General features: G+C 47.0%; 1 protein-coding gene across 1 annotated transcript; it reads left to right on the plus strand.

Moving 5' to 3' along the window:
* Window positions 1–82: 82 nt before the first annotated feature.
* On the plus strand, window positions 83–11,538 carry L(1)10bb (BUD31-like protein). The gene is made up of 4 exons (XM_077670604.1): window positions 83–330; window positions 873–995; window positions 3,867–4,033; window positions 11,404–11,538. The coding sequence occupies exons 1-4, from the start codon at window positions 237–239 to the stop codon at window positions 11,452–11,454; spliced, it is 435 nt and encodes a 144-aa protein (XP_077526730.1). The 5' UTR covers window positions 83–236; the 3' UTR covers window positions 11,455–11,538.
* Window positions 11,539–16,627: the final 5,089 nt, after the last annotated feature.

The raw sequence follows: 16,627 nt of genomic DNA on the forward strand, positions 1-16,627 counted from the left end.
ATAACTTTATTGCTGGGCTATTTATTTTTAGTAAAAGCCACTAGTGCGCTTGCTTCACGCTGTGGCGCTGCGATCGCTTTCTGCGCCGTTCAGATCGGGATCTAGAACATAACATGTAAGCGTCGTTGTGATTTCGTATTCGTTTAGTACTGCGATTTAATCTTGTGAAAAGCTCTCCCCGTGCTGTCGTCGTTGCGTAACTGTTTCCTTAACCTCTTCCGTGTGTAGAATAGAAAATGGGCAAAGTTCGAAGAAGCAAGAAGCCCCCTCCCGAAGGCTGGGAACTGATCGAGCCTACGCTTGACGAGTTGGAACAGAAAATGCGCGAATGTAAGTGTCCTGTTTTCATTTCGTGTATATTCGAGTTTAAAAAAAAAAACAGTCCAAGAGAAAAAGCGCTTTTTGTGTGCAGTAATCTGTGGTCAAGCGTATGCACATATGTACGTTTGGTCAGTCGAAGATTTTAGTTTTGACAATGAATGCTGGTTTATCACTGCGCCACACGCCTAGTAATAGAAACGCAATGAAATTAATAGTGTCAGAGATGAATTACTGTGCATCGGTCGCCCATGTTCAATCTTTATGCGTTTCTAGCGAGCGATTTATTTTCCTTTGGCCATAGTTCGCTCAACGTGCGTGTAAATTTCACCAGTCGTTTCGATGGATTATGAAACACCGAAAATGAGAGCCATTGTTAACTTCTACGAGTGCGTAAATTGAAAAGGGGGTTGTATAAAGGCTCTTCCAGTTTACCAAGAGCGACATGCGTTCTAGGGGATAGTACTCAGCATGTCAGATGGCGTTTAGACGCATGAGAATGCTTGCCAGCCGATTGCACGTAGCAGCGCTAAAAAGCGTGAATTCCTTTGCAGGTGAGACGGAGTCGCATGAGGGCAAGCGCAAGGTGGAGTCGCTGTGGCCCATCTTCAAGATCCATCACCAGAAGTCCAGATACGTGTTCGACCTCTTCCACAAGCGAAAGGCCATCAGCAAAGGTGCGGTTGGTCTGCTTGCTTCCATTCTAGTTCACTATCCCTCAGGTAGCGTCCTCCTCCTTTTCAAGCGCAGTTGAAAAGGAGGACGAATTCTGTGAAAAGAACACACGTTGTTTTTGAATGGCGCGCACTTCAGTTTGCAGCAGTGAACACAAAAATTAAATGTACAGAACTAGTCCACGCTTCATTTGTGCTGTGCGTTAAATTTTGTGTTTGGCCCCCTGTAAATTTCAAGTACTCTCTATTCAGAAATATCCCTGTAACCGATTAGCCAATTAAAGCCCAGAAAAAATCATTACTAAATCTACAACAGCAGCCATTTCCCCCCTCTCCACCTCTCTATTCATGCCGTCCAGTTTGCTTGGTCCCATTGTCGAATGCACCAAGATCATCGACAGGTCAGAGGACCACCTTTGGCATGGCACAGTAGTGTAATAGTTGAAGCAAGGCAAGCAGAAATTACTGCTACACCGTCAAAGAGGGTATTTCAAGCAGAAAACAAGGTTAAGTTTTGGTAGGTTAATGATGTGTGTCATAAATAATGACCAAATTTCCATTTGAGACAGGTGTACATTGCTTTCTAGTACAAAATATAAATTCCTCCTCCTCCAAAGGGATATATTAGTGGAAAGAGCAGATTTCTTGTCAGCATGATGTGAGCGCATGACATTTTGTTGGACTGTTGGAACATATTGTTGCATCTTATACCCTGTCTACATGAGCACTTCAAAGGCCTTTGAGCCGATTGTCATTTCACTCAAATGACACCTTTGAGCTGCTACACGACGTTTTTCAAAGGCCTTTGTTTGAAATGCCGTTTGTGTCAAGGGGTGCCACCAACGACCTTTGAGGTTCTCAAAGTCCTTTGAAACGTGAACGGTCGTACTCTCGGGCGCAGTTTCTGCATGCCATAACTACAAAAGCAAGTATTTGAGTTAAACTTGGTGTTTAAAGTGCACAGTCCTCATAATTTTTCACTCGTTTCTGTTTTCTATCTCTCGCTCTACGATTACAAGTTAACTTGGCACTCTCAACACCAGCTGTGTGAAAAAAGAAAGCAAAACTGGCTGTTTTGTGCATGTTCTGTGCGCACATGTAGATTGTTATCGATTTGAACACTAATAATCTCTTTTTTTTTTGTCCATTCTAACTCCAAACTTAAATTTGTGCCAAGAACAAAACAGGGCAGCAGTGGCGACACCAAAACATGGCGGGCAAACGCGGAATCTTTCAACTGCCTTTGAGAAATGTCGTGTAGATCAGCGAAACTCCTTCTAGTTCGAATGGCATTTGAAATTTTGAAGGCCATTTGACTCGAATGTTCTTTCAAACACTCGTGTAGCACAGGTAATAGCTGAAGGAAATTGCCAACTGCTTTCTGCTGCTGTGACCTAATCGGTTTGAAATTTTCCAAAGGCAGTATTTAATGCGAGAGCATCGGTTGGCTCATAGAGGGAACACCAGAACGTCATCAGAAAGCTGCAAAAGAAAAAAAAAATCCGAGCCATCTCCACCAACGTGAAACCTGGTGAGGGGCGAAGCATGCAGTGTATGTGTATTCTTGGCACTTGGCGTTTTTGCCAATGGAGATGATACCGTTGGGGGGTGGAGGTATACAGCTTTGCTGCAAAAGTCTCCTGCCTTTGAAGCACGAAGTTTTCTAGCAAGAGGCGTAAACGAGTGACCTGCTGTATTTTTTAGGAGAAGCATGCAGTGTATAATTACTCTTGGCGTTTTCGCCAACGGAGATGAAACCGTTGGGAGGTAGAGGTATGTAGCTTTACTGTAAAAGTCTAGTGTCTTTGAAGCACGAAGCTCTCCAGCGCGAGGCATAAACAAGTGTGCCGGTGTTATTTTAGTGCGCGTTACGAAGTGCTCCAGCGTGAGGCGTAAACGGGTGTCCTGGTGTTTTTTTAGTACGCGTTACGTTCTAGCGTGAGGTGTAAAAGAGTTTCCTGGTTTTTAGTGCCGTGACTACATGAGACGAATGACGATTACGACAACAGGAGACGCCAACAGCCCCAGCCCCTAAGAGGCTTCGCCCCTAAAATGAACTCGAATTGCCTGATGGGAGGTTCACCAGATGGTGCAAGCTTTCCTGGGGGGCATAGCTTCAACCTGAGATGTAAGATTTCAGCCGAGAGAGAAAGCAATAAGGCCGGTTCGTTATCTTGCATTTCATGTCTTCATCAGAAACAAATGCAGGAGCACTAAATTTCTCAGCATTGCACATAGAATTACTTAGGTGCCCTAGTTTTTATTGGCGACCAACTCAGTAGCGCAAGCCAGGTAGCCACTTACAGGGGTGGAATTTGGAGCTCTGGTCTCCCCCAAAATGTTTTGCAGTAATTTCATTTCTATTGCTACTGACAGGATTACATGTAATAAGAATGTTGTACCTATGTACAAGAGGGAAAGAAAAACAGTTGATTTGAGCAATGTTAGGGGCAATGCATGTTGGCCAATGCAGAATTGATCGACAAGATTTTTTTTCTTTTGAGGGGCTGGGATTTGCTTTATTTTCAGCCTCTCGCTCGCATAGTTACACACAAACAAGTTAAAGTGTCCGCTTGGAAATAAGTTCCCACAATGTCACTGGTATGCAAGTTGCCTCTGGTGCATACCAGTGCCACTGGTATGCACCGGCATAAAAGTTGCCTCCTACTGTTAAGGCATGCTATACCGTACTCATTCAGCTGTTTTCTCGCCAAACCTGCCTTGACGAGCATGAAGGAAAGCTGCTTTCAGACCAGGAAGTGTCTTAAACACCTCTTTCGATGCGTTTGGTCGAACTTCTCAAATGTCCGCCAGCATGGAGAGGCGTGTGGCATGCTGATCTTCCTCGTCTTTTTGTCCTGTCCGTGGGAGCAGAGCTGTTTGAGTACTGCATCCGGGAGGGCCTGGCTGACCGCAACCTGATGGCCAAGTGGAAGAAGCAGGGCTACGAGAACCTCTGCTGCCTGCGCTGCATCCAGACCAGGGACACCAACTTCGGCACCAACTGCATCTGCCGTGTGCCCAAGGGAAAGCTCGAGGAGGTGCGCTGCTCCTCCTCCTCCTTTTCCTCCTCTGTCTTAATGTCTTCACTTGTTCTTTGACGTCAAAGTGAGCGTGTGTTAGTTGTGGGACGGGGCTAACTGCCGGAGGCGTGCTTTAAAGGGTCCATGATGAGAAAATACAACTTTGTTTGACCTTAAAGAGTTAGACTTTAGTACCTCACTCAGCTGCATTTCGTCCACAAAAGACGTTTTTTTAACCAATGAAAACGCAAGAAATACTTACGGCCTTTCAAATTTCGCGCCTATAGTGACGTGTTATCGGCGCGAGTGACGTCATATGGGCCAGCACTAAAAGCATAATTTTCAGTGGGTTAGGTGCACGTTAGCATTCGAGTGGTTCGGTCAAACAGAACTAGCGGCCCCACTACAATCGTCCAGTCAGGTGTCCTGGCAATTGATTAGTTCGGCCGCCGTCAATCGCCCAAACAAGATTCTGTGACGTCATAGAAAAGTTGCCGGAAACGGGCTAGCGAGTCGCCACAGCTCCACACTTTTTCTTTAATATCTCTATTATTTTTTGGAAGATTGTGATGAAATCAGTATCATTTTTATCAGGACAAAGCAGCCGTTATAATGAACCAAACTTGTATTTTGTCTTCATGGCTCCTTTAACTTTTTTTTGGTCCGTTGTCGGGCCCTGCCTGAAAATGCAACGTGGCTGTAGCGATCCACTGTTGGGTTCTGCCCAACTTGGATGTTAAGGTTAAATTTCACAGTTTTCCTCACTGCGATATGCGCTTGCATTTTTTGTATACATGATGCGCCATCTCTCGAGGGATACGTGAACTTTCTTTGTTGAAGTTTACTTTTTATTTCACGAGGGTGCAGCACAAGGTTCAGCACGGGTCTTCTGGATCTGGGAGCATTTTCATGTGCCCGCTGCTCGCTTAGAAGCATGGCTGCTTTTTTCATCGTGTGCGTTCTACGGTGATGCACGTATTGAAAGCGATGATGACTTCAGTGAGGAAGAGAATTATGTGCCTCCGTCAGATAGTGATGACAGTGGTGGAGACAGCACGGTGCGGAGCATTACTGTATGAGCTATGCATTTTATCAAAAGACAATGAAATGGGGGTGGAGGTATTTTTTTCTGGCTTCTAGAGGTTTCCATTGTCAATAGTTTTATTTGTAGGCACACACAACTGCAGAATCATGGCAAGAAAGAGCAGGGAAACCTGCAGCACTGCCGCAACCTCATCCAACAGCTTAAAGGGACCCTGAAAAGCTTTGTGAAGGTGGCAATCAAATGCATTCAGGCGGTAGAACACATAACGGGGAATTTTTGAGCCAAGTGTGAGCCCCATACGTTGTACAGATAATTTGTAAACAATTTTTGAAGATCACCTTTCTCAGCCGATGAGCGCGACGCCGCAGCGAGCCGACCGCGGCTGACGCAATGGCGACCGCGGGTGACGCAACGGCGACCGCGGGTGACGCAATGGCGATCGCTGCTGACGCAACGGCGAAGGCGCCCCCTGATTCGCCCAATTGCCGGCAAGGTCGGCCGCCGCCGGCGTCACTGCCATTGGCTTCCGGCTGCTCTTCCTCCTTCCTGCGTGATCCCGAGGCAAAGGCGGCAAAGGCGGGTCCGCAGTGATTGACGCGAGCCTAGGCGCAGAATGTAGGTAGCTGCTTTGAAGGAGGCAGAGAGGGAGGAGGAGTCGATCGGCAAGTGGGGAGAGGTGCATTTAATTGCTTCTGCCGCAGCTAATACTGAATGTAGATCAATAATTCCAACGGCATTGAATCGCTATATTGGTGCTACGTGACAATACAGGCCTTTTGTAACTTTTACAGAAGGCTTTTCTGGGTGCCTTTAAAGGTGATCTGAGGGCGCGAGCCAAAAGGCGGGGCCTGCGTTCACATATAGAGTGCGAGAAAGGGATATTTGGGAGAGGCCGTTTCATCTACAAGCTCACAGGCTGAAGCAGTGACTATGCTGTTTGTAGCGATAGATGAAGAAAAGGAGGCAGGAGGGAAACAGTTTTTCTGCAAAACTTGCAGTAACAATGCTGGCCTGCACCCGGGAGAATGCTTAGAGTGGTTTCACACACTGCTCTAATATCGGTAAAAGAGTTGCAAGCAGAATACACGAGAAGAAATAAACATCCTGTGGGTTTTTCCTGCACTGTTTGTGTTTTTCATTGTTGCGCCAGAAACTGGCAAAATAGTTGCAGATCGGGACGGCCAGAAAGTGGGTAAACGTTTCGGACCGCAAAGAGTTAAAGGGACACTGAAGTGAATTTGTCAAGCTCCCGTTTTTGCTTGCACTGCGTAGACTGGCTCAAATTAGCACACTTTTCATCGTTTATCCGGTTGACAAATCGGTAATTATTTTACAAAGCGCGAAAGAAGAAAAACTACCATGCGCGGTTTGCGGCGGCCGCACCAACTAAGGCTGTGACGTTGGGAGGAGGGGCGCCGTGATTGGACGATGCCCAAGGTTAGCAATCACACAAGTTTCGGTTTCGGTTCTGTAAAACATAACCAATGGCTTTGTTGGATGGGCATTCTCAATATCTCAGTAATCATCGTACCGCGCTTCTGCCATGTTGTCGGCTGTAAAATGCACAAGATAAGCCTCCCAGGACGGCTTGTAGTCGTAGCATTCACTAGCCGAGACCTACGCAGTGCATGAACGCCCTCCGCGTACCCGCAGACACCCAAATGTCATGCGCTTTTCCCCCATATTTGGAGCTTGCCTCCCTCATGCCTGTATCGTAAAAAGCGTGTTCGCACCAGGCCAAGGGTCTGTTCATTCTGGCCTGTGCCCACCTCCTGCAAGCAGTCGGTGCTTATGGCAACAGCACGCCAACGAGAACTCGCTAGCGCGCCAGTGCCAGCCTGCGCGCGTTTTGTGAACTAGTTCGTGTAGCCATGAACGTTGCGGCCCAAAAAAAGGTGAACTCAATATAGAAAACATCGGCGGAAAACAAAAAAGTTAACTTACAAAGAAAAAAAAAGCACGTACCCACGGAGATTCGAACTCGTGACTCGCAAAACATTTGCGGTGAGTTCCTAGCGCCCCAGACCGCTAGGCCACGGAGCGGGACGCGGAGGCCTTGCTAATATAGGGTATATATTATACAACCGGTTTACACTTTTATTTAGTTTTGGCATTTCAAGCCGTTTAGGTGACTATTTGTTGTACTGCGATCGTGCAGTAAGCGTCGCCTGAGTTTCCACAGTAGCTCACGTCTAGCAATTGCATTTCGTAGACGGAAAAGCGTTCGCAGATGCGTAGTCGTGCTGCTGACCGCTGTGCTTGTTCGCCCAGCGCAAAAAAGTGCTTCCCGCGCCCTAGTTTTACGCTGTACGGTAAAAATATCAGTTGATTTTATTTCCTTAGTACCTATATTGACTTCGCGGACTCTTCTCCCGCCTTCAAGAGGCCTTATATTTTCCTACTGGCGTACCAGTCAGCGAAGCGTCGCATGTGCGCTTGTGCAGCGCTTGCAAGCGACCTTGACTTGGAGCTAGATACAGTGTACAAACAAACCAAGTAAAGAAAGGCACATTCTTCCATTCACAAACGTGTCCTGGCTTCGTTTCAACTAAGCGAACGAATTGCGACCAAGCAATTTTTTTTAGCCTCCTTGATTGCAACGACCCGCCAGCGGCCGGCGGACGAAACTGACGAAACGCTGGGCCGACTGACTCTGTCGGCCGGGGAGCCGTGCCGCCGTGCAGTAGCGCAGCCGTGGCGCAGCCAATTGCCAGCTCATCCCCTCCTGACGTCACACGAAAACGCCACAGAAAATGGGCGAGCGTCAAGAGAGGAAGACAGCATTTTCGAATTAGTTTTTCTACTAAATAAAATCGCGTAAACGCGCCTAGAGTGGTCGAAACATGGCCTGGGGACTCCGGACTACAATTTGCGCTAGTAATCCCGCAATGTTTACATATCACTTCAGTGTCCCTTTAAGGGGGGACACAGCTCTTAAAAAAAAGCTTCGTTTAATTATTAAGCAAACTCCGTGAAACTCGTCAGTCTTGCTGCTTTTTTACCACTGATTTCAAATGTGGCATTATTTCTTGAGTCAGTCAGTTACCAAGATAGAGATAATTAGTCATTTTTTGGAGGAACAATAGACAGAACAGTGTTGGGCATAAAACTGCAATCTTTATGTTTTCCCGTACTAAGAATCCTGGTGAACCGGTTTTTCGATGCACCACTTGAAACTAATTTTACAGCTCATTAAAATTTGGTGTTAAAAATGGGCATTCGAAATTGTTCCTTGCCACTGGGGCCACCCAAGTTTAATTAGCTGTAAAATTAGTTTCAAGTGGGGCATCGAAAAACTGATTATCCTATTGCACTCATCAGGGTATCAGGGTTCATAGTATTGGAAAATGTAAGGATTACAGTTCTGACTAACACTTTTTTGTCTACTGTTCCTCCGAAAATGACTAATTATCTGCCGTAAAAACCCGCGTATAATACGAACCCGCGTATAATACGAGGTGTAATTCGGGGACAGCAAAATCAGAAAAAAAGTTTTCATCCGCATATAATACGAGGTAAAGAGCACAGAAAACATTTATTTGCACTGCAGTTACCCTTCAACCCTTCAGTCATTGTCAGTTTTCGCTGGCACTGTCTCCCGACGTCCGTTCAGACATCGTCAAGTTCGCTGCCGCTGTCTCCGGAAGTCGCCTTGTTGGAAATGTCTTCCCACAGAAAAGGGTCCTCAGTGCCATCAAGGGCGTTCGAGATGCCGCATTTCTTAAAAGAGCGACTGACGAGCTCCTCTGGGATGCTGGCCCACGCATCCGCGATCCAGCCACAAAGCTCCGCTGGAGAGGCCCGCGTCAGCCATTCGGTAGCTGTCACTTACGGGTCTCCTGACCTCATCCACTCTTGGTAGCAGGACCTGATGCAGTCTTTGAAAGGCTTGTTGATGCAAACGTCTAGCGGTTGCAGCTGGGATGTCATTCCTCCTGGAATGACAATGAGTTTGGTGCGGGGTTCGCGCAACAACTTCTTCACTGAATCAGCCAGGTGGCAGCGAAAGGCGTCCAACACGACCACTGACGGGAACCCCTAACAGTGCTCCAGGCCGCCGACACCACACAGACTTTATCCAGTCAAGCACCAGTTGCTTTCTCCACCCGCGAATGCTGCCTTCGGTGACGCCGAACTGCCGTCCTGCGGCGCAATTCCTGATGGTCTTGGCACATAAAATAACTTTTCTTTTAATTGCCGCTGAATGCTGCCTTCGTGCACCCAACATATCGTGATAGACTTGCGGTGAACGTGCCGATCCTTCGCGTGGTCAAAACAATCAAAATGGCGCTGGCTGAGAGAAGCAGCAGCCAGCTCACCGCAACTGCAAGATGGCCCACCCTCCGCTGAAACCAAAACCGAAAGTGCAAATTTTCGGCTGAAAACTTTGGGATCCACATATAATACGAGGCACAAATTGTACATAGTAAAATTGGGAAAAAAAACCTCGTATTATACGCGGGTTTTTACGGGACTTACTCAAAAAACAATGGCATATTTGAAATCAGCGGAAAACAAGCAGCAAGACGGACAAGTTTCACAGTGTTTACTGAACAATTAACGGAAGCTGCTTTTTAAGCGCCGTGTCCCCCCCTTAAAGGGGCCCCACACGAAGACAAAATGCCAGTTTGGGTCATTGAAAAGACTGCTTTGTCCCGAAAGCAGTGACGCCAGTTTTATTCTGGTTGTGCGATTGAAGTCGCAATTTCTGGAGCTGCAAACATTTGGCCGGTTGTTTCAGCCTTCAGACAATCAAGTTGTAATGCCGCCATCACTGTTTCTCTGCATTCCTTGTGACAGCTGTACCTAGCTTTATTAAACTTCGAAAGTGCAGATTTAACATCTTTGGCTCGGGTTAACGATTGTATGAGCAAGTTTGAAGACATTGCAGCGGAAATGTGTAATAAAGTGGGAGATGTGCCCAAGTTGCTGGCTCTTCCAGTTGAACAATGTAGCACTGAAAGCTGGCTTTGCCACGTGTATGGGTGTGTGCGTGGTGCTGCACACTTTAGAGGTCAGTACACGACAAGGCTGAGTTTGGTTCATGTGGAATTTTTCTTTTTAAGTGCAGAGCAGTTTAGAAGCTCGCCTTGTCGTCATAGCTCACTTGCTAAACCAAAGGAGGTTAATTAAAAAAAATTGCGAGCCACACGGCGTTCCGTTGTAGCGGCTGTCGTAGCGGCGTAACCCAGAGGCTTCGAAAGCCAAGCGATTTATATAGTCATAAGCGTTCGAAATCCGTGGACAGCTGGCACTTGTCATACATCTCCCCCTTGTTTAGCGCAAAAAAATACTGCAGGTACATTTGTGGCGGAATATACGTCACTAACCGCCAGCGCCCGCACTCATTTAGTTAGGAACGCTCGTTGGGTTGGTTTTTGTGATAGCGAAAAAAAGTGGCAGTGCAACGCTGGCACGTGCGGGAGGAAAAGCAGGCACAAAAAGAGCAGAACTCCCGCTGGCGCTGTTTCAGGCAGGGGGCATGCGAGCACTACGAAGGCGGGATATTTGAATTGCACTGAGTGGTAGCAGTGAGTAGATAACGGTGCTACAGTGCATTATGGCGAATCACTGCTCAGCACTTCTGACAGCTTTCACATTGAGTGGAACAGCTTTAATTTGTTTTTATTAGAAACCGGCTGCAACAGGTCAATTGCAGTTCATGGTATCACAAACTTTTGTTGGAAGCTTTAGTAAGACTGCCTTGTCCCAATAACAGCGATACCAATTTTGTCACAATTTTTTAATGAAATTGCAATATTGAGGAATACACCAGTGGTGACTCCCCACCGACTTCCCGGAGATTTTTCCGCGGCGTCGCAGAATCTTTCTGTGATTGGCTGCCACTGGCCTAAGCCACCTCCGAGGAACATGGAGACTGTAGTGGAGCCCCTAGTTTCATTTGATCATATCGCTGAATTGTTTTCAGTGCTGACCTGCAGTGCGGAATTTGATTTTTCAATATTGCCGGTGTCTTTTTCGGTTGAAAAACGTCTTTCATGGCTGGAATAGACCTTATGAATTATTAAAGGCCAGGTCTTTTAATTGAACAAGGTTGTACTTTGTCTTCGCGGCACTTTTAGACGAACGTTTAGCCAGGTATATACAAGGTCCCATTTTTAAATGAAGTTGTACGTTGTCTTGGCATCATTTTGATGGGCTCACTGAGCTGTCCTCGTCCGAGTGCATCGTTGACATTCTAAACGTTGTTACACACATTGGCTGCTGACTTTGGAGCGTCCACATAGAATCTGGAGTTGAAATCGTGTAACAGGCCGGTTGCTTGCAATGTCTATTGTAATGGCAGTGGTTCTGAATCAGCTCTGTCTTGTCTCATTTACAGGGCAAGATTGTGGAGTGCGTCCACTGTGGCTGCAGGGGTTGTTCTGGATGAAGCGAGTGACAAAAGCAGCATCTGTTGCCACGAATGGAGCCATTGACAATTACCTGTCTGAAATAAACACATTACCAGTGCCGAGTTATGTGTCACTTCTCTATGGCGACTGTCTGCAACCCCCTTAAAGGGACCCTGCAACACTTCTGATAAACGCTTTCACTCTTTCCTTTACGTCTGAAAGCATTGCAAAAGTTATAGTTATCGCAGCACAGAGCGGCGCCGTGTGATTTGCTCGTCGCAGCAGATACACCTTCAGTTTCTACATTGATTTTATGGGGTTTTTTTTTTTTTTTTAAGTGACCATCGAGTATGTTCATTGCTGCCACTGAAAGAAAGTCGGCCAATAGCAGCTACACTACAGTAATGGTGTAATTCCAGCGGTTGAAGAACACCAAGACCGGAAAAGAGAGAAAAAATCCTGGGCCATCTCCACTAACGTGAGACCTGGGGAGGGGCTAAGCATGCAGAATATAAGTGTATTCTTGGCGCCTTGGCGTTTTTGCCAACGGAGATGAAACTACTGGGGGGTAGAGGTATACAGCTTTCCTGTAAAAGTCTTGTCTTTGAAGCACGAAGCCTTCTAACGCGAGGTTTAAACGATTGTCCCGGTGTTTTTTTAGAATGCGTTACGAAGCGCGAGGTGTAAATGAGTGTCCTGGGGCCGAATTCTCTAAAAAACGGCCGTCGCTTTGAAACGACGGGGTAGCGCCATTGAAATGTATGTGTTCTGGGGTTGGGGCCGCCGCTTTGAGGTGGGCAGCGTGAAGTAGGAGCTGCAAGAAAAGCACTGTGGCAAGGACGCGAAGCGACAAGTGAAATGACGGAGGGCAGTGGGTGTCGCTTCGCGTCCTTGCCACAGTGCTTTTCTTGCAGCTCATACTTCATGTCGCCCACCTCAAAGCGGCGGCCCCAATCCCAGAACACATACATTTCAATGGCGCTACCCCGTCGTTTCAAAGCGACGGCCCGCCGTTTTGGAGAATTGGCCCCCTGGTGCTTTTTTAGTACGTGCTATGTTCTAGCGCGAGGTGTAAACAACTTTCCCGGTGTTTTAGTACCGTGACTACACGAGACGACGACAGGAGACGCCAGCAGCCCCAGCCCCTAAGGGGCTTTGCCCCTAAAAATCCTTTGAGCAAGTTTTTAAGTTATGTGATGGGCATAGAGCAGTTTAGCTGAATTGATTTTGCGACACCCTGATCTAGTGCTGGATGTGTTGATTTACTACGTTCTCCAAGCATTTAAGAAAGGAGCACTGACACCAATTTTTGTGGCTGATGTTATTGTACCGTTCGCTTCCTTTACCTACCACGACGTCATGTGTAAAGTATGAACAGCGTGTGTAGAGTGGAACATATTTTAATTTGATGGTAAATGTAGCCCCCACGAGACCTCTCTTATTTCGACTTCCACCGAAATCGACATCTCGTGACATCAACTCGGGAGAGCGAAAGCTGGTTACGTCATCGCGCGATTCCAAAATCCGTGACGTCACGTAACAACCGGCGGATCGCAAGGCAGTCGCACGAAGCAAGTTGCGAGCCTTCTATTTCGTTCCGTGAGCAGTGCACGATGCATTGGTGTTCAGTGAAGAACTGTCCATCGAAAACGGGAAGTGCAGTTTCTTTTTTAGCATTTCCTCGCGACGAGGTGGTGCGTGATAAATGGGTCGAATTCGTGCGCCGCAGCGGTCGCCCTGAGTGGGTTGCGAAGAAGAGCAGCGAAGTGTGTTCGCTCCACTTTTCAACCGAGTGCTACAGTGAGAACCCGGAATACCTGGCGAGGTTTAACCTTTCAAAAGGTCGCGCCTGGATCTTTCCCGGGTCACTGCCAACCATTCTTCCCGGCGCACCTGTGGCTGAGGGCGCAGCAGCGACTCTCAAGCGTCGTAAGCGAGAGGTTCGTACGCCTATTGTTTATGTCACACGGTGTATACATTTCTGACGCAGCGCTTGGCCTAATCGCCTGCATTCCTATGGTATAATGCAGGCAGATGCAGCAGCAGAAAGCGGCGCACGAGCTATCGACAGCGCCGACGTCGCGATTGCACCGGCGAGCGAAGGTCTGTGACACGACCGGTCGTGGTCTGTGATAGCTCTTGTCTCGCTCGCTCGGGATGTCGCGATGTCGCTGTGCTTCCGAGTGCTCCGGCGGTTTGTTTGAAACACGCTAAGCTGCTTTCTGTACGAAGTAAATTATGCACCTGCCGGCAAGGTATAACGAGTTTTAGACCTACCAGAAAAAGAACTGCACGTTATGAGCTCGCCCTTGAGTCTCGGTAAATAACCTGCTTGTTGCGGTGCTCTGTTTAGACCAGTTGAGTGGCGCTTTCAAAACCAAGGACAAACAATATAAACAGCACAGCTCTAATTTTTTTGGTTACTTTGTCGCGCTTTTACGTATAGAAATATGGGCTGCAAGTGACAGCTAAATTGCTTGTTGGTAGTGGCAGTGACAGGGGCATGTTTTAGGCAAAGCTGCTTGCTGCAGGGGAATGTTTGTAGTTGTGAGACAGTGAAGCAGAGAGACATAGCAATTTTTTGCTGGGTTATCATGCAGACACGGTCACTGAGCTGTCGGTAGCAGGCAGCGCTTGTCTCGGGAGAAAAAATTCAGTGTGAGAGGTCTAGGCATCCACATTTGGGTAGAAGGACATTTTAATCAATGATTTGTTTTATATATTGTCTTTGCATTGGCCATGAATGAATGAAAGTTACAAAACCTTACCGTGGGAAACTTGTGCACTAATTTTTGAACACCAAGAAATTGTAATAGCCACAAGGTATTGTAAAAACCATCGTAATGTAAGTTTCTAGCCCTCTGGAAATAAATAACATAAAAATATTAACTTTATTTTATAATTGTATCAATGATATTAATAATAATAATAATAAGCACCTTTGATCTGCATTCTGGCACGAAATGAATGTGACCCCTTCCTCAAACCTCCTCCTCTCTCCTGAGGCAAGCTTATGGATGTTGTACCCTGCACTGAATGTGTTTCATGTATGAGGTGATTGCGTGTAAGAGCCTTCTCCAGGTCTTTTGACCGAAGCACCAGGTGTGCCGTAGCAAACAATCCTTGAGCATTCCTCATTGAAGTGCGAGCCATTGTACCAAAATTGCTTGATATAGTTCATTTCTTGCCTTTACATTCAGCCATTGCACCTGCATCATCCGCTGCCAGTCCAGCCAACAAGGCATGGACCCCACCCAGAGTCGGCCACGTTGATGCACGAACGCAGGCTCACACATACGTAGCCATGAAGAAGACGCAGGTGAACCGCTGGCCCAAAACCCGTTCAATTGGTGTGCAAGCCGGAGGTCCCACAACCCGAGTTGCCGGTGTGTTCCTTTTACTGGAGAAAAAGCTCATCCGTACCAAATTCAGATGCGTGTTTAGCCAAACGAATTTTTCAGAAATTTTCCTCCAACACTAACACTATATAAAGGCATTTTTGTGCAGCGTAATTACTTTTTCGTTGCTTCTTTTCCTTCTTAGTAACCTTTTTTCACTCCTTTGAATAGATGAGCACTAAGTTGCTCACACAGTTCAGTGCAAGCTCTCACCGGAAATAACCTGATCTTGCTTCTAGGGTGCCAAACTGATTTGGAGCTCCCCGATGTCTTGCTGCATGAGCACACGCATCAACGGCTCTGCTCTACGCCTTGTCCTAGTGTGCCAGACCACCTGGAGCTGGAGTTCTTTGGCTGCTAGCATGTCCTTATTTATTTATTTCCATTTACCCTCAAGGCCAGAGGCATTAAAGAGGGGAGCTTAGTGCAGTATGACAAAACATTTTATTTTTGTGGTTGCACACGGCTGTAGTGTGAGCAGTAACCCAGGGAGCATGGTTTTTCGGATGGTAGCATTAGTTGGTGCAGTGTAAGATTTTAGGGAGGTCAACAGAGAAGTGTAAAGCAAAGTTGAGTTGACATGGCAACAGGTGTGGTCGAAGGTGCACATGATGGTCATTTTTTTTCGTGCCCTAATCAGGGCTCATTGAACCTTGGTGCGGTGTACTTTTTCCGCAGCTTAATGTCAGAGTACACGGATGGAGCACACGACATTTCTCCCATTACAATGTGACACATGCATGTTACCAGCTGTTATTCCAGCAGCAGCAGCGATAGTACGGCGCAAACGTACATGTTTACACATTTCAGTGATTGGTTCTTCATTTTATTAGGTTAGGGAGAGTACAAGAGCACAAGTCATGCCTACCCGCCGCGGTGGCTCAGTGGCTAAGGCATTGTGCAGCTGAGCCCAAAGACGCAGTTTTGGTTCCCTGTCGAGGTGGCCGCTTTACTGATGGAGGTGAAAAGCAAAAACAACCCGTGTGTTTGCGATTTCAGCGCACACTAAAGATCTCCAGGTGGTCAAAATCAATCTGGAGCCCTCCACTATGGCGCGCGTCATTGCCTGTGTAGCGTCGGCGCATAAAACCTCATAATCAATTAACAAGTCGTGCCCGATGCACAGAAACATGCCCAAATAGGTACAGTCACGGAGAAAGAAGTACAGTCGAGCCCGCTTACAACGAACCTGAGCGTTCTAAGCGAAAGTTCGTTTTAAGTGGGGCTGTTACATGTGGGCTCGACTGTACTTGAGGAGGGGAATTCGCTGGGCTGGGACAGCGTGTGCGGGCGGTGCGTTAATGCCACTGTCTGGCGAGGAGGAAATGCAGCTTGTGGAGCAGCACAATAGATGACGCGTCAAGCGCATTGCCATAGTTTACATGTCCTTCTATGGACGCAATGCACGAAAATGGTATTATCATTGGATATTGCCAGATTTCTTTCTCTAAAGTAAATAAATAGCAGTGCTGGACATTTTGGCGACAGTTATTAATAAATACTGCCCTAGTCACAAGCCATAGCGCGCTTGAAACGAAGCACTAGAAGGAGTCCTGGAGCAGACGACATCGGCTGACGCCGTCTTCTCACCGCAAGTGGTTCACTCTTGCCTCTCTGGCCTGTAGCGGGCTTCTCAGATTTGAGCGTGCTTTCCATGTTGCTCAAGCAGATCGGGGAAGTTAGGGCAGTCTAAATATGAACTAAAGGCATAGAGGACAAGAACCATCATTCACTGGAACAAATCATACCCCGATTTTCAACCACGTGAATTTTTTTTTATCGTAGGTTTTGCGTCCCAAAGATATCAAGGCCC

This window comes from Haemaphysalis longicornis, unplaced genomic scaffold (assembly GCF_048455015.1).
Source record: "Haemaphysalis longicornis isolate Haplotype H1 unplaced genomic scaffold, Haemaphysalis longicornis Haplotype H1 scaffold_5, whole genome shotgun sequence".
NCBI lineage: Eukaryota > Metazoa > Arthropoda > Arachnida > Ixodida > Ixodidae > Haemaphysalis > Haemaphysalis longicornis.